This window comes from Podarcis tiliguerta (genome assembly GCF_965153285.1).
Source record: "Podarcis tiliguerta genome assembly, chromosome: 8".
NCBI lineage: Eukaryota > Metazoa > Chordata > Lepidosauria > Squamata > Lacertidae > Podarcis > Podarcis tiliguerta.
The window spans coordinates 22,830,691-22,853,946 of record NC_139541.1 but is presented as its reverse complement, the minus strand read 5'-3'; the positions used below and the strand labels follow the sequence as shown (position 1 = coordinate 22,853,946).

General features: G+C 40.4%; 2 protein-coding genes and 1 long non-coding RNA gene across 4 annotated transcripts in view; 1 reads left to right on the top strand and 2 right to left on the bottom strand.

The window, feature by feature from the left end:
* LOC310682898 (arylacetamide deacetylase-like 4) overlaps positions 1–2,231 on the bottom strand; it is a 5,939-nt gene extending 3,708 nt beyond the window's left edge. Inside the window, exon 1 of the mRNA XM_083452221.1 lies at positions 1,999–2,231. Coding sequence (XP_083308347.1) covers positions 1,999–2,175 — 177 coding nt within the window. The 5' untranslated portion in view covers positions 2,176–2,231. The remainder of the gene's footprint in view (positions 1–1,998) is intronic.
* LOC310682970 overlaps positions 1–23,256 on the top strand; it is an 83,805-nt gene that overhangs the window by 21,505 nt on the left and 39,044 nt on the right. The window lies entirely within an intron of this gene.
* Positions 13,028–21,711, bottom strand: LOC310682900 (arylacetamide deacetylase-like 4). Of its 2 annotated transcripts, none has more exons than XM_083452224.1 (4): positions 21,296–21,711; positions 18,152–18,368; positions 14,724–14,787; positions 13,028–14,245 (listed from the first exon to the last, which is right to left on the bottom strand). In XM_083452224.1, exons 1-4 carry the CDS (start codon positions 21,470–21,472, stop codon positions 13,471–13,473), a joined length of 1,233 nt encoding a protein of 410 aa, XP_083308350.1. In that variant the 5' UTR covers positions 21,473–21,711; the 3' UTR covers positions 13,028–13,470. The 2 variants fall into 2 exon arrangements, with proteins under 2 accessions (XP_083308350.1, XP_083308349.1); XM_083452223.1 differs by lacking the exon at positions 14,724–14,787 and adding an exon at positions 16,941–17,004 and having other exon boundaries at positions 21,296–21,709.

Here is a 23,256-nt window from a genome sequence, read left to right as displayed (position 1 = left end):
AAGTGTCAACTATAAAAATGAATCTATCACCAAGAATGTTATTTTTGTTTCAATCAATTCCGGTGATTGGCAAGGCAATTTATGGCAAAAATATATTTCTATATATATCTGGCCAGGGGCAAAACTGAGAATAAAATACCAAATATTGATAGATGCAAAAGTGAGAGGAGGTTTCTCCCTGCTGGATATGAGATTATATTATGAAGTACCATCTTGTCTTTGTTGGTTGACGGAATGGATGACGTTGGAGACCCACATATCTTAGATTTAGAAGGTCCTGGTAATACTTTAGGTTGGCACGCCCATTTGCGTTAAGAAAAGGTGAAAGAAGACAAAAGATTAACAAATCACATAATTAGGGGAAAAATTATAGAGCCTGGGATAAATACAAAAACTTATTGGAGATAAAAACACCACTTTGGCTCTCACCATTTGGAAGCCATAGCAGTAAAGAAAAAGAATATGATAGAAGGTTAGACAACTTATAGAAATTTATTAAAAACAAGAGGGGGGAGAGTTTAAACTAAAATAATTTAAGTATTTATCAGGAAAGTTAACAACATGGATACAATATCATCATTTGAATGAAGTATTTAAGAAAGATAGGAAATGAGGGGTTGGGGAACAAATATCACAACTGGAGAGAGATCTGTGGGAATGTAATGAAGTGCTGTCTAAAATGTATTAAGATATTATTGGATTGAGAGACAAAGGATGAGCAAGAAAAATCTTCAATGATACATTGGGCAATAGATATTGGTTATAGATATGGACGCGGGTGGCGCTGTGGGTAAAACCTCAGCACCTAGGACTTGCCGATCGCATGGTCGGCGGTTCGAATCCCTGCGGCGGGGTGCGCTCCCGTCGTTCTGTCCCAGCGCCTGCCAACCTAGCAGTTCGAAAGCACCTCCGGGTGCAAGTAGATAAATAGGGACCGCTTACCAGCGGGAAGGTAAACGGCGTTCCGTGTGCTGTGCTGGCTCACCAGATGCAGCTTGTCACGCTGGCCACGTGACCCGGAAGTGTCTGCGGACAGCGCTGGCTCCCAGCCTCTAGAGTGAGATGAGCGCACAACCCTAGAGTCTGTCAAGACTGGCCGGTACGGGCAGGGGTACCTTAACCTTTACCTTTATAGATATGGATGTGTGGGAACAATTGTGAAATACGCATATAAAATTTACAGCATGCTATGGTGTAAGAGAAAACTATATGAGTATGTTATATAGATGGTATCTAATAAACTGGCAAAAATGTATAAATCAAAATCAAGTAAGTGTTGCAAATGCAAAGAGAAACAACGTACTTTCCACCATATGTGGTGGTCTTGCAGTAAGGTTAAAGCTCACTGGGATATACAATGAATCAAAAAAGATGTTTAAAATAACATTTGTTTAAAAAAACAAACCAGAAGCTTTTCTTCTGGGAATTATAGGGGTAGAACTATCTAAACAGTATACAAATTTATTCATCTATGCGACCACAGCGACAAGAATGTTATTTGCCCAAAAATGGAAAGAAGAAGAAGAAGTCCTGACGAAAGAAGAATGATTACAAAAACTCATGGACTATGCAGAAATGGTGAAACTTACCATAAAAATAAGAAATCAAGATAACAAACTTTTTATAAAAGAATGGAAATGGTTTATTGAATGTGTACAAGTAAGTTGTAAGCATTGGCAGGATTATTGTAATAACCTGCAGTTTCATAAGAGTAAATAATTAAAGCAGATGAATAAAAGAATAAGTTAACGTAATTTAGAATATAATATACAGGAAATGTAAAAAATAAATTTAAGGAACCACAGAAAAAGGAGGAAGGAAGTTGAGTTTTGAAACATTAAAATGACTGTAAAACTATTGAAATGTATATAACTGAAAATCATTTTTAAAATAATAATAATAATAAAGATTATCACCATCATCATAATTTTTAAATCACATTTTACATAAGAATGTAAGAATAACATCACATAATGGCTCAACAATTCCCCTACTTACCGCAATGACCACCATAATGACATTGCAGTGAATGACCCGAAGCTTTAATGGACAATCAAATCCAGATGGAATTTTACTCCTGGAAAGATCATAATAAATTGCAAAGGAGAGAAACAACAGGAAAAGAATCCCTATAACTCCAATCACCCCAAGCAGGAGACCCAGAAGAAGCTCCATTTCACTGTTCCAAACAGTGCAAGGGAAACATTGAGTCTACACTGGCAGAATTTGTACTGTGTGGCTCCACCAGAGGTATCTACGCTACTTAATAGGCTGTAGGCTGGTTAATTAAGTAATTCCCAATACTCCCATGCAGATATTTCATCCTTCGGAAGATCAACAGCAATTTCATGGGTTTGGCAATGGATCAATGTGTTATGTTCTACTCAGGAGTGTCAAATCCGGCCACTGAACAATCCGATTCCATAGTGTCTGTCCCAGAGCTCTTCGGCTTTACACACCGGGTGTTCGTTGCCTGAAGTTCACAACATCCCCAGCCAGCTTAAGCCTGTAGTCAGGAATGGTGGGAGTCCTTGTCCGAGGTGGAAGAGGACTTAAGCCCTTGCATAGGCTCTTCTTCTGAGGTACGGGCCTCATAGCTAAATGCAAGTCCGTGTCGAGATGAAGTTTTCATTAAAATGTTTTCATAATTTTTTTCTTGGGTTTTCTTGGGTTACAAAAGCACATACATCACCTCCGTTTTCTGATCATAATGTTCTTTTTACAGATCAGTTAAATTCAATGTGAGCCTTAATCTTGTATACAGTATAAGGTTGGGGGAGAAGAGAAGTGTGGGGGAAGAGGAGGGGAAGAGGGTGTAGTAAACTTTCATTCTTCTACATACTGTATGCGCAATGTTTCAAGGTGATTTCCCTTCTTTTGGATGAGATGGGTTTAAAGGGAGGTTTAGACCATAGTTTAGACCTGCCCCTCTTGCTACGCCCATGTACCTGAGGCCAGATTCCAGATACGTTAGCATTCATTTATTTTTAAACCTCTGAGCCTCCAATCTGTCAGAAACAGGATGCTGGGTTAAATTGCATGCATGCCAAAGGAAGGGAAATCTCCTGAATGACATAGCTGTCCGTAATTATGGCTCGTCATCATAAATGTTTTTTATTTTTATTTTATTTGTGCAACATCTCTACTTTATTTAGAATTCAACAATAACAAAGGAAAAAACCACAGTAATTTTTGCATCAATTCATTACAATTAACCAATTTTAACAATACAGTGGTAACTCGGGTTATGAACTTAATTCGTTCTGGAGGTCTGCTCTTAACCTGAAACTGTTCTTAACCTGAAGCACCACTTAGCTAATGGGGCCTCCCGCTGCTGCCGCGCGATTTCTGTTCTCATCCTGAAGCAAAGTTCTTAACCCAAGGTACTATTTCTGGGTTAGCAGACTCTGTAACCTGGAGTGTCTGTAACCTGAAGTGTGTGTAACCCAAGGTACCACTGTATATAAGTAGTACACTTTTATCTCTTTATCTCTTTCTTAACAAATAAAAAGAGAAAGACCAAGAAAGGAGGCATTAAAAAATAAAAGAGAAAGGAAGAAGAAAAGGGGGGGAAAGAGGGGGGAGGAAAAAAGAAAGAAGTGGGGGAAACACAAAATCAACACATTTGACTTACAATGAGACTCATTATATTATTATTTTTACTATCCTTTCACACACAGTTCCAAATTACTGTATTACTTTCTTTGTTTTCATCAGATATCAAAAAAATTATATTTGTTTTTTTACGAGGATCATTCTATTTCTGCCAGGAGATATTTATTATTGTAATGTTTTTCCAGATACTCTTTAAAGATTTTCCATTCTTTCTGTACTTTCTGTTTTGGATAACCTCTAATTCTCCCTGTTATCATGGCCATCTGTAAATATTCTATCCTTTCGACCTGCCACTCATTTATCATAGGTGCTTTGTCACTTTTCCAGTTTCTTGCAATTAAGATCTTGGATGCTACTGTTGTGTATATAAAAAGTGGTCAACTGTAATTTCTTTTTTGATTTCTGGTGACATTATTCCCAGGAGGAAGGTTTCTGGTTATTCTTAAATTAATAAATGTTTTTTTAAAAGGTACTGAACTTCAATATAGCCAGGAGGCAGAACAGAACTTTGAACCCTTCTAATTCTTTCCCTTATAGTCTTACAATTAACAGGTCTTGAATGAGTTTTTGGCTGTTGTTGTTGCTGCTGCTGTTGTCTTCCACACACATCTCAGGGTGATTCACAAAACACAAAAGAAGGAGCAGCTTCAAACATTAAAAGCTCAGAAAGTAAACGACAGATTACTGGAGTAAAAGCATGAGATTATTCCTCCCTAAGTGTAGAACCTTGCATTGAAGCCTTTTGAAATTCATTTTGTTGGTTTTGGCCATATTTTCTAATCTGCTATGGTCCTGTTGAATCCTGATTCTATTAGCTAATCCCCTCCCTGTTTGGGGTCATCTGCAAATTGAATGAGCATCCCCTCAATTCCTTCATCCAAGACATTTGTAATGGCATTGGACAACAATGGGGCCTGGACAGAACCCTGCAGCACTCCACTTGTCACTTTTTTCCAGGATGCTGAAGAACCATTGGAGAGCACTCTTTGGGTTCTGCAAGTCAACCAGCTACAAATCCACCTAACAGTAACATTGTCTAGCCCAAATATTACCACTTTCTCTTCAAGGATAACAAAAGTAGCTCAAGAAGCAGTAACTTGTTCCATCTGACCTGAATCTTTCAACATTCATCTCCATTGGATGTTCCCAAAATTCTAGTATTTTGGGAGGAAAACTGTTCCCCGTCCATTTTCTCTAAGCCACACATCAGTTTACACACATCAGCCATACACCTTCTATCTCTTTCTCTAAACTAAAATCCCTCAAACATTGTCCACTTTCCTTGTAGTGGAGTTCTTCCACCCCCTTGGTCATTTGGGTTGCCCATTTTTGGTACTTCTCCAACTCCCAAATATCCTTTTCAGGATGAGGCAACCTAGAAATTAACCTATTGGTCATTATGCAAAGCTATCTCTTCTGTCCTCTTATTTTTGGGGGAGTGGGGCATAAGAAGAGCCATCTGGATCAGGTCAATGGCCCGTCCAGGCCAGCATCCAATTCTCACACCATTTAACCAGATGCCTGTGGGAAACATGCAAGCAGGACCCGAACACAAGAGCACTCCCCCCCCCGCTGCTTCCAGCAACTGCTATAAAGAAGCATTGCTGCCACCCACTGTAGATGCAGAGTATAGCCTTCATAGTTACCAGACATTGATGACATGTAACTGCCTAGTCTAGAAGTCCAGGAACATAAACGGCAGCAACCAGATTACTGGCTGCAGTTCTGTTTAGATATTGAATAGCTCCTCTTGTTTTCAAACACCTGCATGAGTTGCCAGTACATTTCTGGACCCAGTTGAAGATGTTCAGGTTGGTGTTCACATTCCCACGTGACTCGGGTCCCAAATACCTGCAAGACTGCCTCCTTCACAGTGCTGAGATAGCTCAGTTAGCAGAGAGTGAGACTCTGAATCTCAGGGTGGTGGGTTTGAGACCCACGTTGGGTGAAAGATTCCTGCATGGCTGGGGGACATTTCTCATTGCAATAGGAGAAGCTAGACATCCAATAAAGGCTATGGATTTACAATGTTTTCTCATTTTTAAGATGCCTTGAGGAACCACATAAAAATTTGAAGCAATGTGAATCATCCGGTTGTGTGAGATAGCATGTGAGATAGAATCCTCTTATTTTGTTACATTGAACTGCTCACGGTTCATTGGCAACTGCGTAACAAGTATTTGCATGAAGATCGGTAAATAATTGCTTAAAATAATTTATTTATTCAATTCATTTGCCACCTGTCAACAATATTGCGCCTTAGGGTTAGCCTTCCAGGTAGCAGGTGTCATTTAGATGAAATGTTTAATTGTAGGTGAATGCTTGTTGGTGAATGGGTAGGAATTTGTCATACAGAGATTTATGACACAATTGTTTACGGAAACAATTTGCTGTTCCTGGTTCCTAATGTGACTGCAGCCTTATGCCCTAATGTGTGAGATAGATTTCTGCCACCTTTCTTACTTAGTGTCTTTAGGATTAGTGCATTGATCGCTTGGTTGAAAGCGTCAGCAAGGTGTTAGCTATATCATCCTTCAATAAAATCACATTTTAATATTCTTATAGCAGGGATGCCAACTTAAATAAAATATTTGTGGGGGGTAGGTGAGGTCCGGTTTCAAAAAAACAGCCTGGGTTTAATCAACGTTTCCTTTCTGACCTCTAGTGGCCGCAGCAAAGAAAAGCAAGCATTGTGATTTTGCATTAGGTGAATGGAGGATGAGGAAATGTTCCTCACTGAGCTCTAGAAACTTGTTTGCTGAAACCAAAGACAACAGATTAGAGTGAGGCAAGAGTCAAAAGCAATGCAGCAACATTTCTCGGAAGAGGAAATCCATTTTTCACATATTAAAAAAAGAACATGTGGATTTGATTTGCTTGCAAGAAACACATGTGACCAGGCTTCACAGAAAAAATTTAATTAACAAAAAGTTGGGACAAGAATTTATCTCATCGGACAAAGTTAAAAAAAGAGGAGTTGTAATTTATGCTAAAGAAGGCCTGGCGCCAAAATTTGTTTTTAAAGATGAGCAAGGAAGATACTTGGCTATTGAAATACAGTATCATGGACAGAAATATTTGATGGTGGGCGTATACGCGCCCAATGAAGGAAAATCAGAATTCTTTAAAAGACTGCATGAGACATTGTTGGATTATATGGAGTACAATGTGATTCTAATGGGAGATATGAACGGAGTAGTCTCAACGAATATGGATAAGGCACAAAGACAGGTAGTTACCAAAGATGGGAGACTACCGAAAACCTTTTTTGAAATGACTGATAACTTGGATTTGATTGACATTTGGAGAATGAAACATCCCCTGGAAAGAGAGGGAACCTTCTTTTCTGAAGCCCAAAAGACTTGGACTAGAATTGACCAAATTTGGACCACTAGAGAACTGGCCCCAAAGATAAATAAGGTGGAAATCTGCCCAAAGACTTGCTCCGACCATAACGCTATTAAGATGGTAATGAACTTACAACCAACTGGATCCTTCAGATGGAGGATGAATGACTCTCTTTTTAGAGATGCGGAATTTGTGAAGAAAGCCCAGAAAACTCTGAAAGATTATTTTGAAATAAATTTGAACACTACGGTGGAGAAAAGAATTATATGGGACGCAAGTAAGGCGGTTATGAGAGGCTTTTTGATCCAACAAAATGCACTCAAGAGAAGATTACAACAGGAAAAAAGAGAAAAGATTTTGGATAAGACCAAGGAAGGTGAAAAGAGATTGAGAACAAACCCAAAATCACAGGAAATATTAAGAGAGATAAAGTTGTATCAAGTACAATACATGCAACTAATAAACCAAGAGATTGAATGGAAAATCAAACAGATGAGACAAAGAACATTTGATTCGGCAAATAAGTGTGGAAAGTTATTGGCATGGCAAATAAAGAAGAGACAAAAAATGAACACTATTACAAGTGTGGAAGTTGAAGGAAGAATGTTGCAATATCCCAACGAGATCAGGAGTGCTTTCCAAAAATATTTTAAAAAGCTCTACTCTCAACAACCACAGAAAGAAACAGAGATAGAAGAATTTTTGAAAGTGAATGGGCTACCAAAAATATCGCAAGAAAACAAACTTAAACTGAGCAGTAGGATAACAGAACAAGAGATAGAGAGTGCCATCCAAAATATGCAACTAGGCAAAGCTCCGGGACCTGATGGGCTGACTGCAAGATATTATAAATCATTGAAAGACTGGCTAACTCAACCCTTAAAAGAAATATGTAATGAAATACTTCAGGGGGAAAAGGCTCCAGAATCGTGGAAAGAAGCTTTTGTGACTCTTATACCAAAGACAGACGTTGAAAAACATCAACTTAGGAATTACCGGCCTATATCATTGTTAAATGTGGATTACAAAATATTTGCGGATATCTTGGCGAGAAGATTGAAGAAGGTACTAACAGAGGAGATTCATAAAGATCAAGCAGGCTTTCTCCCAGGAAGACATCTATCAGAGAACGTAAGAAATATAATTGATATTTTGGAACTTTTACAGGAAAATATAAATACAAAAGCGGCGCTGATATTTGTGGATGCGGAGAAAGCCTTTGACAATATCTCTTGGAGTTTTATGAAGAAGAATCTCCAAGGCATGGGGGTAGGCCAAGAATTTGAAAATGGTATAGGGGCAATCTATTCTGAACAAAAAGCTAAATTAATTGTAAATAATGTTTTGACAGAAGAGTTCAGAATAGAAAAAGGAACACGACAAGGGTGCCCAATTTCCCCACTACTTTTTATATCGGTCCTGGAGGTGTTGCTGAATACGATCAGAAAGGACCAATTGGTTAAAGGGATACAGGTCGGAGCTAAACAATATAAATTAAGAGCTTTTGCAGATGACCTGGTTTTGACGTTGCAGGAGCCAGAATCTAGTGGAAAAAAAGTTTTAGAACTGATTCAAGAATTTGGCCAATTGGCAGGCTTTAAATTAAATAAAACAAAAACTAAGGTTTTGACAAAAAATCTGACAGAAATTGAAAATGAAAGGTTTCAGAAAGAAACAGGTTTAACAGTAGTGAAGAAAGTTAAATATTTGGGAATAACTATGACAGCAAAAAATGGGAACTTATTTAAAGACAACTATGAGAAATGCTGGACGGAGATAAAAAGGGATCTAGATACGTGGTCTAGCTTGAAACTCTCACTACTGGGGCGCATTGCTGTAATTAAGATGAATGTATTGCCAAGAATGCTATTTTTGTTTCAGACACTGCAGATTATTGATAAAACTGACTGTTTCAAGAAGTGGCAAAAAGATCTATCTAAATTTGTCTGGCAGGGCAAAAAGCCAAGGATAAAATTTAAAATATTAGCAGACGTTAAAGAAAGAGGGGGCTTTGCCCTGCCAGACCTAAAACTCTATTATGAAGCAGCAGCTTTCTGCTGGTTGAAGGAATGGCTACTTCTTGAAAACACAGACATATTGGATTTAGAAGGGTTCAATAATGCATTTGGCTGGCATGCATATCTATGGTATGATAAAGTTAAAGTGCATAGAATGTTCAAAATTCACATTGTCAGAAAAGCACTGTTCAATGTCTGGATTAGATATAAAGATCTTTTGGAAAACAAAACCCCAAGGTGGTTGTCTCCAATGGAAGCTAAGGCAGTAAAGAGACTCAATATGGAGGCAAATTGGCCGAAGTATTGGGAGATCTTAGAACAGGATGGTGACAAACTGAAACTGCAGAGTTTTGACAAACTAAAAAGTAAAGTCCGAGACTGGCTTCATTATTATCAAATAATGGAGGTATTTAAAATGGACAGAAAAATTGGCTTCCAGGTGGAAAAATCAAAATTGGAAACAGAACTATTAGAACCTAAAACAAAAATATTGTCTAGAATGTATAATTTGCTGCTGAAATGGAACACACAGGATGAGGAAGTGAAATCGGCTATGATTAAATGGGCTCAAGACGTTGGCCATAACATAATGTTTGCTGACTGGGAAAGGTTGTGGACCACTGGAATAAAGTTTACGGCATGTAATGCCTTAAGAGAGAACATAATGAAAATGATATATAGGTGGTACATGACACCAGTCAAGCTTGCAAAAATGTATCATATGCCTGATAACAAATGCTGGAAATGTAAAGAAGCAGAAGGTACCTTTTTTCACCTTTGGTGGACGTGCCCAAGGATTAAGGTCTTCTGGGAAATGATTTATAATGAATTGAAAAAAATATTTAAATACACATTTAGAAAGACCCCAGAAGCCTTTCTCCTGGGTATGGTAAACCAACAGGTTCAAGTGAAGGACAGAACTTTTTTTATGTACGCTACAACAGCAGCAAGAATACTCATCGCGCAATATTGGAAGACGCAAGATCTACCCACGCTGGAAGAATGGCAAATGAAGCTCATCGACTATATGGAACTTGCAGAAATGACCGGCAGAATCAGAGACCAGGGAGAAGAGATGGTGAAGGAAGACTGGAGGAAATTTAAAGACTATTTACAGAAGCATTATAAAATTACGAACGTTTGAGGTTATCAGATTGAATGTAAAAGAATGTTATTATAAAAATGACAATGTTAAAGAAAGTATATTTAATAAGACATAGGGAAATGTAAGGATAAATAAGACAATAATATTAATCTGAACCAAAGATACGCCAGAGGGAAAGAGTTTACTACCAGAATATAAGACCTAGAATACAGAGTGGGAAGGCATGGGGAAGTCGCAGACCTAAGTTAATGCTGAAGAATATAATGATACAATATTTGTTTTTAACTCTTTTATTCTTACCGTTTTCATTTTTCTTTTTGTTTTTGTATAATGTATGTATTGTTTTTCTTTTGCTTTTTTCCTTTTGATGTGTTTGTCGATTTGTTCTTTTTTTTGTTTATTGAATGTGGAAAATAAAATATTATATATAAAAAAAAAAAAGCAATGCAGCAAGACATGTTCAGCACTACAAGCACTACAATGCATTTGCCAAAAATTTAAATCTGTCTGTTTTTGGTGTGCTCATAGAAAATAAGAAGAAGAAGAAAAAGAAGAAGAAGAAGAAGAAGAAGAAGAAGAAGAAGAAGAAGAAGAAGAAGAAGAAGAATGTGTTGGTGAAAAATGGTGCCATTCTAAGAAAAGGCATCCTAAGAACATTCCTACTGGATCAGACCAAAGAGCCACCTATTCCAACTGGGTTTCTAAAGCTGTCAAACCATTGCTCCACAATGTAGGTAAAGGTAAAGGACCCCTGGACGGTTAAGTCCAGTCAAAAACGACTATGGGGTTGCAGCACTCATCTTGCTTTCAGGCCGAGGGAGCCAGCGTTTCTCCACAGACAGCTTTCCAGGTCATGTAGCCAGCATGACTAAACCACTACTGGCACACGGAGGACCGTGACAAGTGCCAGAGGACACCAGTTGCCTTCCTGCCACAGCGGTACCTATTCATCTACTTGCACTGGCATGCAACCCTTCCAGGGATAGGACAAAGGTCTAAAGTGGTTGGCGCAACAAGTGTTGCTTTGGCAGTAAATGTAAAATGTGTCAACATAAACCCACATTGTATGAAGCTTTCTCCAGCCAGTCAAGCAGTGCGGCTGAATTTTTCTAACTCTTGGGAGAGGCTTTTTATCTGATCCAGCAGGGCTGCTTTTATGTTTTTGTGTTATCTGCTCATCTGCCATGTGAAGAGTAAGCCTGGATTTTCAGCAACATAACTGAAAAATTACCTCTTCTCCCCGCCCCCCCCAGAAATGCTCAACAACTCTGGGAATCTTCAAAAACCAGAGCTCAACAACTTTGGTGATTTTCTCACAAAAGGTCAACAATGTGTTTGTGTCCGGATTTTAAACTTCTTGAAATATGGCAACCCACTGGGACACAAGAGCCCTCTCCTCTCCTGTAGGTTCCAGGGGCTGGTATTGAGAAGCATTCCATCCGTGGAAGCAGAGTGCAGCCATTGTGTCAATTGTTATACAAATTCTAAGGTGAATGTTCCTAAGTATACAAGATAAACATGCATGCATAAGTACATAAGACTGAAATAGTACAGGAGAACAATCCTGAAGCCATCATGGCAGCCATTGTGTCAATTGTTATACAAATTCTAAGATGAATTTTTGTGGTGGTGCTGTGGTGGAGAGTATTCGTTTGCCTTAAGGAGCAGGTACTCTGTATGGACTGTTTTTGTAAATACTTGTATACAGCTCACATTAAAAAGACTGCACTGAAAAGAAACCTGGGACTCTGAGCGTTTCGCTAAAAAGCGCCGCGAGGAATTCACGACACTGCTAGGGGTGCATTGGAAGATGGCCGACAATACCATCTCTCCGGCTCACACGAGGTAATTAAGAGGCTGATATGGGAGTATGCAGCCTCCCTTGTTACCCCCAGGGAATGGCGGAACATTGCCTTCACCTGCGGTTGCCAATTAATCACCCCCGAGTTCGAAAGAAGAAGGGGGTGAGGGCACTAGGCGCACAGCACTCGTGTGGGATGGCTCTCCTCAACCCTGTCTCTGATCCCAAGCCTGGTTGCAGCAGCTCAAAATAAACAATTGGAAAGAAGCAAATGTTTCGAGTGAAGAACGGGAGTTTAGACTGCTAATTGAAGTGACCTCTGTGAAGTTGAGTGATGGGCTGGATTCAACAGGAAATATATCAAGAAGAAGACACATCAAAGGGTAGGTATGTCGGAACGGGACTGAAAGGGGGGGGACTTTTCTTTTTCTCTCTATGTTATTACCTAACAATCCCTCCCCAAGAAGAACCGTTGCACAATTGACTATAAGCGGGTTGATTAAGAAACTGTGTGGAAATGAATTACTAACCAAAGGCTTGGCTTATGGAGATCTGGAAAAGAATGAAAGGCTTTTGGAATGGCGCAGTTATAAAAAGAGCTTGCCATGTTGGCAGGCTTTGTTGCAAGATTGATGGTCAAGAGGGGGAGGAAGCCATGGCTTTGTTATTATATTGGACTCCTGGCAGAACCCCCTGAGAAGATCGAGAAGGGAGTGACAGGCCTGCGAAGATTAACGAGCAGACGTTAAGATTGTTTTTTTATGGAAGTGATGAAATGCGTCTGCCGTTTGAATATGACTCTTGGATGAATGGAAAAACCCACACAGGATTATAAAAATGCTTGTTTTCAACTCGCTGATGGAGACTATCAGAGGTCACAAAGCAAAGAAAGGAAAAATATACGAAAACAACAAGAAGAGATGAGGAAAACAACAAAGAGAGGATTGGATAGAATTGTGAACATTATTTGGACAGAACTGTGAACATCAAAGCAGCAGCAATAAGATGATTGGATTCCTTTCGGAGCTCGAAACATGGGTACCCCCAACAAAAATTTGGCTCTGTAATTTGGAATTGATGTGATTTGGTTTGTTAATAAAAAATATTTAAAAAACAAAAAACAAAATCTGAAAACTCAGCACGGAAGCCTGAATACAGAAAACTCAATAGGGAATCTACATGGCACGCCTTACTTCGGAGGCAAGTTTGGAAACCAAAGCATTTACTCCCCGGTTTATGGTATTTGAAAACAGAAATGTTCATCAACTGAGACGTTTGAAAACCAAGGTACCACTGTGTTAGTGAAAACAATAGAGAAATACATTATATTAGAGCAAATGGCTTGGAATCATGTGTATATTAGTCAAAACTCCATACGAAGTAAAAGTATTTTTTACGAAAATTTCACACTAAAGTGCTGATGAATTTTCATGAGCAACTCCCTGCTGCCCCCAAGAACCACAAATCACAACAGAATTGTGGAGAACTGAATATAAGATTGGAAAAACGAGAAACTATCAGTAGCTGAAGTTGGCAGATTCTCCCGTCCTTATGAATGACCCACAAATTCAAGAGATTTCCTCTCATAGGTTTTTGACAAAATCTATGATGCTGTCCATTAATTCAATTGCAGCGGGGAATGTGAAGACACCTGAGTCAAAGAGGCTTATCACCCCATGAAACCCATTCTCAACATGGAACCAGCTGACTTTCACCCCATGGTCCTCCAGACGTTTCTTGTATAGCAGTCCATCATCTCGTATTATGTCGTACTCACAGCTCACCAATAGGGTTTCAGGAAGCTTCTGGATGACAGAGTCCTCAGCAAAAAGGCAAGAAATATCAGGTTCCAATAGCTCTCGCAATTGCCTATGGACTTCAGGTTCATAAGGAGCAAGTGGGACTTGTTTGTAGCCTCTCCCCTTAAATCTCTCTGGAAGGTTGTCTGGACTCACCCACTTCCCATATTTCAGCCTCATTGAATCTGGCACATGAGAGCCCTTCAGGAGCTGGCCTGCCAAAGAAGGGTCCTTTCCAATATACTTCAGGCCAAAGTAAACAACGTTTTCCCGGAACAAGATGGGCATTGAGTTGTTCTGTTGATGGCAAGGCAGGTTCATGTCCATAGCCTGTGTATTAGGATAGATGAGCACTTGAGCCCGTAGCTTTGGAAGGTCTGATCTCTCCACCAATTTCTGGGCAACAACACAAGCATAATTGCCCCCTGCACTGTCCCCACCAACGATGATCTTGGAAGGATCCACCCCATGGGAAGCTGCATTTTGAATTAAGTGTATGGTAGCAGCAAGGCAGTCCTTGTACTGAGCGGGAGGAAGATGCTCAGGAGATAGGCGGTAGCTGCAGAATAAAACAGAAGCAAAGAGGTAAGCTTCCAGAATCTTTTCCAAACACTTTCATGATCACATAGGATTACAAGAAGAGCCTGCTGGATCAGTTATAGCAGATACAATGCAGGTGACAGTCAGCTGGCTTATGCCCTTAAAAAACTGACTTTACCAGCTAGCAAAAGAGTGTCGGGAATGCTGGGGAAGCAGAACCCTGCAGGATTGGATCCATTTGCCACTTGCAACTTTCCCTCCTGCTCCTGTTTAGATGCAGGGGGCATTTCCCAGCGTCTTCCTGATTGTATGTTTAAAAGCCCTAACTGAACTGGTTACCTCTAATTTTCAATCATAGAGCGGAACATTGACAGCTTTTGTGGGGAGCCTCTTTCTCCTGCAGGGAATATGGCAAGAGATGCCAGTCTGAAATACAGCAGCATGCTGGGCCCCTACACTCTTTCCCTACAAAAGGCCATGTGGTTGCATTTACTTACCCAACAGACACAACCACTGAATCAGTCTCCTTGGCAATTTTGCTGCAGACATCTTGGTAGGATTCTAGCAAGATGAGAGGGAAATTTTAAATAGGGAGGTAATTATCTGCTGCCTCCCGTCTTGCCGGGCTCAGGGCGGCTAACAACAATCAAATCATCAAACAATCAAATAATCCAACATTCTAAAAACATTTCATTATAAAAATTAATTAAAATCAAATTAATGGCAACCGTTAAGCAAAATTCTGTGCAGGTTGCCAGAGGAGGGAGTCAGGCTGGGCCCTGACCAAAGGCCTGGTGGAACAGCTCTGTCTTGCAGGCCTTGCGGAAAGATGTCAGGTCCTGCAGGGCGCTAGTCTCTTGTGACAGAGCATTCCACCAGATTGGAGCCACAGCCGAGAAAGCCCTGGCTCTATTTGAGGCCAGCCTAACCTCTCTGAGGCCTGGGACCTTCAGGATGTTTTTATTTGCAGACAATAGGTTCCTTTGTGGGGCATACCAGGAGAGGCGGCCCCATAGGTACGAGGGTCCTAGGCCGTATAGGGCTTTGAAGGTTAAAACCAGCACCTTAAACCTGATCCTGTACTCCACCGGGAGCCAGTGCAGCTGGTATAGTACCGGATGAATGTGATCTCGCAGCGAAGACCCCATAAGGAGTCTCGCCATGGCCTTCTGCACCCGCTGGAGTTTCTGGGTCAGTCTCAAGGGCAGCCCCACGTAGAGCGAGTTACAATAATCCAGTCTGGAGGTGACCGTCGTGTGGATCACAGTGGCTAGGTCAGGGTGAGAGAGATAAAGGGCCAACTGCTTAGCTTGGCGGAGATGAAAAAATGCCGCCTTTGTTATAGCTGTAATCTGCGCCTCCATAGAGAGGGAGGTATCGAAGATTACACCCAAACTCTTAACGGACGGTGCTGGCACTAATTGCACCCCCGCAAGAGATGGGAGTTGCCCCCCCAATCCCATATCGTCCCGTCCCAGCCAGAGGACCTCTGTCTTCGAAGGATTTAACTTCAACCGGCTTCCAAGTAACCATCCAGCCACAGCTTCCAAACATCTGGTCAGTGTGTCTGGGGCCGAGTCAGGATGGCCATCCATCAACAGATAGAGTTGGGTGTCATCGGCATACTGATGGCAACCCAGCACAAAACTCCAGACAAGCTGGGCGAGGGGGTGCATAAAGATCTTAAAAAGCATCGGGGAGAGTATCGCACCCTGAGGCACTCCACACACCAAGGACTGGCGCGATGAAAATTCCCCCTCCCCAAGTGCCACCCTCTGTCCCCGACCAGAGAGAAACGAGTGCAGCCATTGAAGGACTGTGCCCTGGATCCCCACGTCAGCAAGGCGGTGGTCCAGGAGTTTGTGATCGACCATGTCGAAGGCTGCTGACAGGTCTAGAAGAATCAGCAGCCCCGACCCGCCTCGATCCAGCTGCCTGCGGAGATCATCTGTTAGGGCGACCAGAGCCGTCTCGGTCGCATGACCAGTGCAGAAGCCGGACTGGAATAGATCCAGAGCCGATGTTTCATCCAGCAACCGCTCTCTCAATCACCTTACCCAGGAATGGAAGATTCGAAACCGGGCGGTAATTGGATAGATCTAAGGGATCTAATGATGTTTTCTTTAAGAGCGGGCGCATCACTGTCTCCTTCAATTCCCCTGGAAATATCCCGGTGCCAAGGGACAAATTGATGATATCCCCCGGGGGGGCCGCACCTCGTCTGGACACGCTCTAATCAGCCAAGATGGGCACAGGTCAAGAGGACCGGAGAAGGGGTCTGTCCACATCGGCTGGGGATATCCGGTCAAAGTGGTCCAATACTGGACCCGAGGACAGTCGAGGGGCCTCCAGTTCCTTTATTGTATCCAAATTGGCCTTAAAAAACTGACTTTACCAGCTAGCAAAAGAGTGTAGGGAATGCTGGGGAAGCAGAACCCTGCAGGATTGGATCCATTTGCCACTTGCAACTTTCCCTCCTGCTCCTGTTTCACTGCAGGGGGCATTTCCCAGTGTCTTCCTGATTGTATGTTTAAAAGCCCTAACTGAACTGGTTACCTCTAATTTTCAGTCACAGAGCGGAACATTGACAGCTTTCATGGGGAGCCTCTTTCTCCTGCAGGGAATATGGCCAGGGATGCCACCAACAAATACAGCAGCATGCTGGGCCCCTACACTCTTTCCCTACGAAAGGCCACGTGGTTACATTTACTTACCCAACAGACACAACCACTGAATCAGTCTCCTTGGCAATTTTGCTGCAGACATCTTGGTAGGACTCTAGCAAGATGAGAGGGAAATTTTAAATAGGGAGGTAATTATCTGCTGCCTCCTGTCTTGCCTTAAAAAGCACATTTTTGAACAGCAGTCTTCCAATACATAATGTATCTGTACATGCAATTTTTACTGACATAAACCTTTCTATGCACATGTGCACATCAGGCAGCTCAAGTACTGCATTGTAAGATTCTGAGAACTGCAACTTTGGAAGTATGACTGACTTTGGGTTCACAAATCGTTTTGCAAAATGCCAATTGGATAGGTTCACCTATAAAAGCAAAGTGAATCAAATTACACCTCCCTCCCCCCCCCAAAAAAAAATTCAGGTATGATGCTGTTTCTAAAATAGAGAAGCCATTAAAAACTTATATAAACTAACAGGCATTTTCTGGTGTATTCTAGTGTGTCTACAAAGTTCTAAAGATAACAGAAATACAGCTGGGTTGAGCTCAGTGAATTATCTGTCTCTCAAGATCGAACTGCCCAAAGGACTGAGGCCTCATGTTATTAATTCTTTTAATTCTGTACTTTCTTTCTCAGGGTGGATCTACATACAGGGGGAAAACACACACGCTAGGATCAAAGGAGGGGGTGGCCAGGGGTGGGAGGGTGGCTGTGTTGGTAAACAGAGCGATCAGGAGCAGCAACCTTGAGTTATTATATACATGTTTGTGAACCTCTTTGAGGTTCTATAAAATCAAGTGGTATTTGTATTTTATAAAATGAATCAGCTGTGGGGTGGGGCTCTGTCCCTCCCCCAGGGGCTGCTTGCTGTAGTGTAGCTCCCCTGATCCCCAGCCATTGACCAGTGGAGATGTGAAATCTGGGAAGCCATGATAACAAGAGCCTCTTTTTCTTTGTTTCTTCTGATTTACATAAGTCACCATATCTGCATACAAGTCAACATACAGTAAACCAAAGCACACATGTGCCCCTTGTCTCTTCGGGAACTACCACCGACACTCTTTTATTTCAGCTCCGTAAACCATTCTACATGGGTTTATTGAGTTTAATGGGGCTTGCCTCTGGATAAGTGTTCAAAGGCTCACAGCCTTAATCTCTTACCCAGTGCTTTTTTTCTAGAAAAAAAGGTACTCACCATGAAGTTTTACACTTTTTAACAACAAGAAAAAGGCACTGCTCTTACCGATGCTTCCAATCATCCCAGCTCCTCCATGAAAGAACAGAAATCCTTTCCTTGGGCCAGCAGATGGTGCTTTGGGCTGATAAACCCTCACAGGCACCCCATCAAAATGCAGATCTTTGGCAGAGAGGCTGGGATCCATTCTTGGATTCCGGAAACTCAGGAGGAAGCGGGTAAAGGCAAAATGGCTGCAGACACCCATCAGTTCAAGACACCTCGCCTGTTAGACAAAGGAAAAGTCTCATGGAAACAGTGCCTACAAATTGCATCCTATTCACCATGGGGTGTATCCAACTAATTCATTCAATTGAACAATCAATGTTTATGACAGTAATCAGGCAGCATAAGTATCCAGCTAAGTCCTACTTAAAGTAGACCCATTGAAATGAATGAGGACATGTTAGCCATCTCCATTATTTTCAATTGGTCTGATTAGAATGGGACTATCATTAGAGGCAGCCCTGGGTCACAATGAGTGATCCAATGATTTGACTTGATGCTGAAACTCAAAAGCTTTCCTAAACCATGGTTTATTTAGCCACCCCAACCCAGACACCAGCCAAGCTACAGATGCAAAAGAAACCAAACTTTGGAGAAACAATCCACAATCTGCTTGTTTGCTTTGCCTATGAGACAATTTGTGGTTTCGTAAAGAAACCATGATGTAAACAAACTATGGCTTAGTGTGAATAATATCTTTGTCTCTGTTTGTATCCCTCTATGGGATGAAAAGAAAGCCCTTTTTAAAAAAAATTATAAAACATAATATCCTAATCTCATCATCAACAACAACAAGCAAACTCATTGGTTTTACTGATTTTTTTGTAAGTTGTATTAAGCAGTATATGAATTACTTAAATATATAAACTATTATTAGTAGTATAGCATACAAGATAAAAACACAAAAAGTTGTTGTTGTTGTTGTTGGGATGTAGAAGGTATTAAGATTAAAAAAGGCAAAACCAAACTTTTGGTAAAAAATATAAATGATGAGAGTAAAAATAAGTTACAAGATGTGTCAGGTCCACAGATTGAAAGGAATGTCAAGTATCTAGGTGTATGGCTAGCAGCAAATAATATTAAAATATATAAAGATCATTATTTAAAAACCTGGGAAGATATTAAAAGAAATTTGCAAATTTGGGACAGAATTAAACCTCCACTGTTACATAAAGTGTCAACTATAAAAATGAATCTATCACCAAGAATGTTATTTTTGTTTCAATCAATTCCGGTGATTGGCAAGACAATTTATGGCAAAAATATATTTCTATATATATCTGGCCAGGGGCAAAACTGAGAATAAAATACCAAATATTGATAGATGCAAAAGTGAGAGGAGGTTTCTCCCTGCTGGATATGAGATTATATTATGAAGTATCTTGTCTTTGTTGGTTGACGGAATGGATGACATTGGAGACCCACATATCTTAGATTTAGAAGGTCCTGGTAATACTTTAGGTTGGCACGCCCATTTGTGGTAAGAAAAGGTGAAAGAAGACAAAAGATTAACAAATCACATAATTAGGGGGGAAATTATAGAGCCTGGGATAAATACAAAAACTTATTGGAGATAAAAACACCACTTTGGCTCTCACCATTGGGAAGCCATAGCAGTAAAGAAAAAGAATATGATAGAAGGTTACACAACTTATAGAAATTTATTAAAAACAAGAGGGAGGAGAGTTTAAACTAAAATAATTTAAGTATTTATCAGGAAAGTTAACAACATGGATACAATATCATCATTTGAATGAAGTATTTAAGAAAGATAGGAAATGAGGGGTTGGGGAACAAATATCACAACTGGAGAGAGATCTGTTGGAATGTAATGAAGTGCTGTCTAAAATGTATTAAGATGTTATTGGATTGAGAGACAAAGGATGAGCAAGAAAAATCTTCAATGATACATTGGGCAATAGATATTGGTTATAGATATGGACGCGGGTGGCGCTGTGGGTAAAACCTCAGCACCTAGGACTTGCCGATCGCATGGTCGGCGGTTCGAATCCCTGCGGCGGGGTGCGCTCCCGTCGTTCTGTCCCAGCGCCTGCCAACCTAGCAGTTCGAAAGCACCTCCGGGTGCAAGTAGATAAATAGGGACCGCTTACCAGCGGGAAGGTAAACGGCGTTCCGTGTGCTGTGCTGGCTCGCCAGATGCAGCTTGTCACGCTGGCCACGTGACCCGGAAGTGTCTGCGGACAGCGCTGGCTCCCAGCCTCTAGAGTGAGATGAGTGCACAACCCTAGAGTCTGTCAAGACTGGCCCGTACCGGCAGGGGTACCTTAACCTTTACCTTTATAGATATGGATGTGTGGGAACAATTGTGAAATATGCATATAAAATTTACAGCATGCTATGGTGTAAGAGAAAACTATATGAGTATGTTATATAGATGGTATCTAATAAACTGGCAAAAATGTATAAATCAAAATCAAGTAAGTGTTGCAAATGCAAAGAGAAAGAAGGTACTTTCCACCATATGTGGTGGTCTTGCAGTAAGGTTAAATCTCACTGGGATATACAATGAATTGAAAAAGATGTTTAAAATAACATTTGTTTAAAAAACCCAGAAGCTTTTCTTCTGGGAATTATAGGGGTAGAACTATCTAAACAGTATACAAATTTATTCATGTATGAGACTACAGCGACAAGAATGTTATTTGCCCAAAGATGGAAAGAAGAAGAAATCCTGACGAAAGAAGAATGATTACAAAAACTCATGGACTATGCAGAAATGGTGAAACTTACCGTAAAAATAAGAAATCAAGATAACAAACTTTTTATAAAAGAATGGAAATGGTTTATTGAATGTGTACAAGTAAGTTGTAAGCATTGGCAGGATTATTGTAATAACCTGCAGTTTCTTAAGAGTAAATAATTAAAGCAAATGAATAAAAGAATAAGTTAACGTAATTTAGAATATAATATACAGGAAATGTAAAAAATAAATTTAAGGAACCACAGAAAGAGGAGGAAGGAAGTTGAGTTTTGAAACATTAAAATGACTGTAAAACTATTGAAATGTATTTAACTTTTTTAAAAAAAATAATAATAATAAAGATCATCATCATAATTTTTAAATCACATTTTACATAAGAATGTAAGAATAACATCACATAATGGCTCAACAATTCCCCAACTTACCACAATGACCACCATAATGACATTGCAGTGAATGACCCGAAGCTTTAATGGACAATCAAATCCAGATGGAATTTTACTCCTGGAAAGATCATAATAAATTGCAAAGGAGAGAAGCAACAGGAAAAGAATCCCTATAACTCCAATCACCCCAAGCAGGAGACCCAGAAGAAGCTCCATTTCACCGTTCCAAAGAGTGCAAGGGAAACATTGAGTCTACACTGGCAGAATTTGTACTGTGTGGCTCCACCAGAGGTATCTACGCTACTTAATAGGCTGTAGGCTGGTTAATTAAGTAATTCCCAATACTCCCATGCAGATATTTCATCCATCGGAAGATCAACAGCAATTTCATGGGTTTGGCAATGGATCAATGTGTTATGTTCTACTCAGGAGTGTCAAATCCGGCCACTGAACAATCCAGTTCCATAGTGTCTGTCCCAGAGTTCTTCGGCTTCCCATACTGGATGTTCGTTGCCTGAAGTTCACAACATCCCCAGCCAGCTTAAGCCTGTAGTCAGGAATGGTGGGAGTCCTTGTCCGAGGTGGAAGAGGACTTAAGCCCGTGCATATTCGAAGCATAGGCTCTTCTTCTGAGGTACGGGCCTCAAAGCTAAATGCAAGTCCGTGTCGAGATGAAGTTTTCATTAAAATGTTTTCATAAAATTTTTCTTGGGTTTTCTTGGGTTACAAAAGCACACACATCACCTCCGTTTTCTGATCATAATGTTCTTTTTACAGATCAGTTAAATTCAATGTGAGCCTTAATCTTGTATACAGTATAAGGTTGGGGGAGAAGAGAAGTGTGGGGGAAGAGGAGGGGAAGAGGGTGTAGTAAACTTTCATTCTTCTACATACTGTATGCGCAATGTTTCAAGGTGATTTCCCTTCTTTTGGATGAGATGGGTTTAAAGGGAGGTTTAGACCATAGTTTAGACCTGCCCCTCTTGCTACGCCCATGTACCTGAGGCCAGATTCCAGATACGTTAGCATTCATTTATTTTTAAACCTCTGAGCCTCCAATCTGTCAGAAAAAAGGATGCTGGGTTAAATTGCATGCATGCCAAAGGAAGGGAAATCTCCTGAATGACATAGCTGTCCGTAATTATGGCTCATCATGATAAATGTTTTTTTATTTTTATTTTTATTTGTGCAACATCTCTACTTTATTTAGAATTCAACAATAACAAAGGGAAAAACCACAGTAATTGTTGCATCAATTCATTACAATTAACTGATTTTAACAATACAGTGGTACCTCGGGTTAAGAACTTAATTCGTTCTGGAGGTCTGCTCTTAACCTGAAACTGTTCTTAACCTGAAGCGCCACTTAGCTAATGGGGCCTCCCGCTGCTGCCGTGCGATTTCTGTTCTCACCCTGAAGCAAAGTTCTTAACCCAAGGTACTATTTCTGGGTTAGCAGACTCTGTAACCTGGAGTGTCTGTAACCTGAAGTGTGTGTAACCCAAGGTACCACTGTATATAAGTAGTACACTTTTATCTCTTTATCTCTTTCTTAACAAATAAAAAGAGAAAGACCAAGAAAGGAGGCACAAAAAATAAAAGAGAAAGGAGGAAGAAAAGGGGGGGGGAAAGAGGGGGGAGGAAAAAAGAAAGAAGGGGGGGACACAAAATAAACACATTTGATTACAATGAGACTCATTATATTATTATTTCTACTATCCTTTCACACACAGTTCCAAATTATTGTATTACTTTCTTTGTTTTCATCAGATATCAAAAAACATTATATTTGTTTTTTTACAAGGATCATTCTATTTCTGCCAGGAGATATTTATTATTGTAATGTTCTTCCAGATACTCTTTAAAGATTTTCCATTCTTTCTGTACTTTCTGTTTTGGATAACCTCTAATTCTCCCTGTTATCATGGCCATCTGTAAATATTCTATCCTTTGGACCTGCCACTCACTTATCGTAGGTGTTTTGTCACTTTTCCAGTTTC

Bases quoted from the DNA above. Each gene is read 5' to 3' on its own strand.
- LOC310682900 (XM_083452224.1), bottom strand. From the start codon at position 21,472: ATGGAGCTTCTTCTGGGTCTCCTGCTTGGGGTGATTGGAGTTATAGGG. The intron at 14,788-18,151 runs GTAAGAGCAGTG...TCATCTTGCTAG, and splicing joins TGGGATGATTGGAAGCATCG to AATCCTACCAAGATGTCTGC. The intron at 14,246-14,723 runs GTAAGTAAATGC...TTTATTCTGCAG, and splicing joins TCAGTGGTTGTGTCTGTTGG to CTACCGCCTATCTCCTGAGC.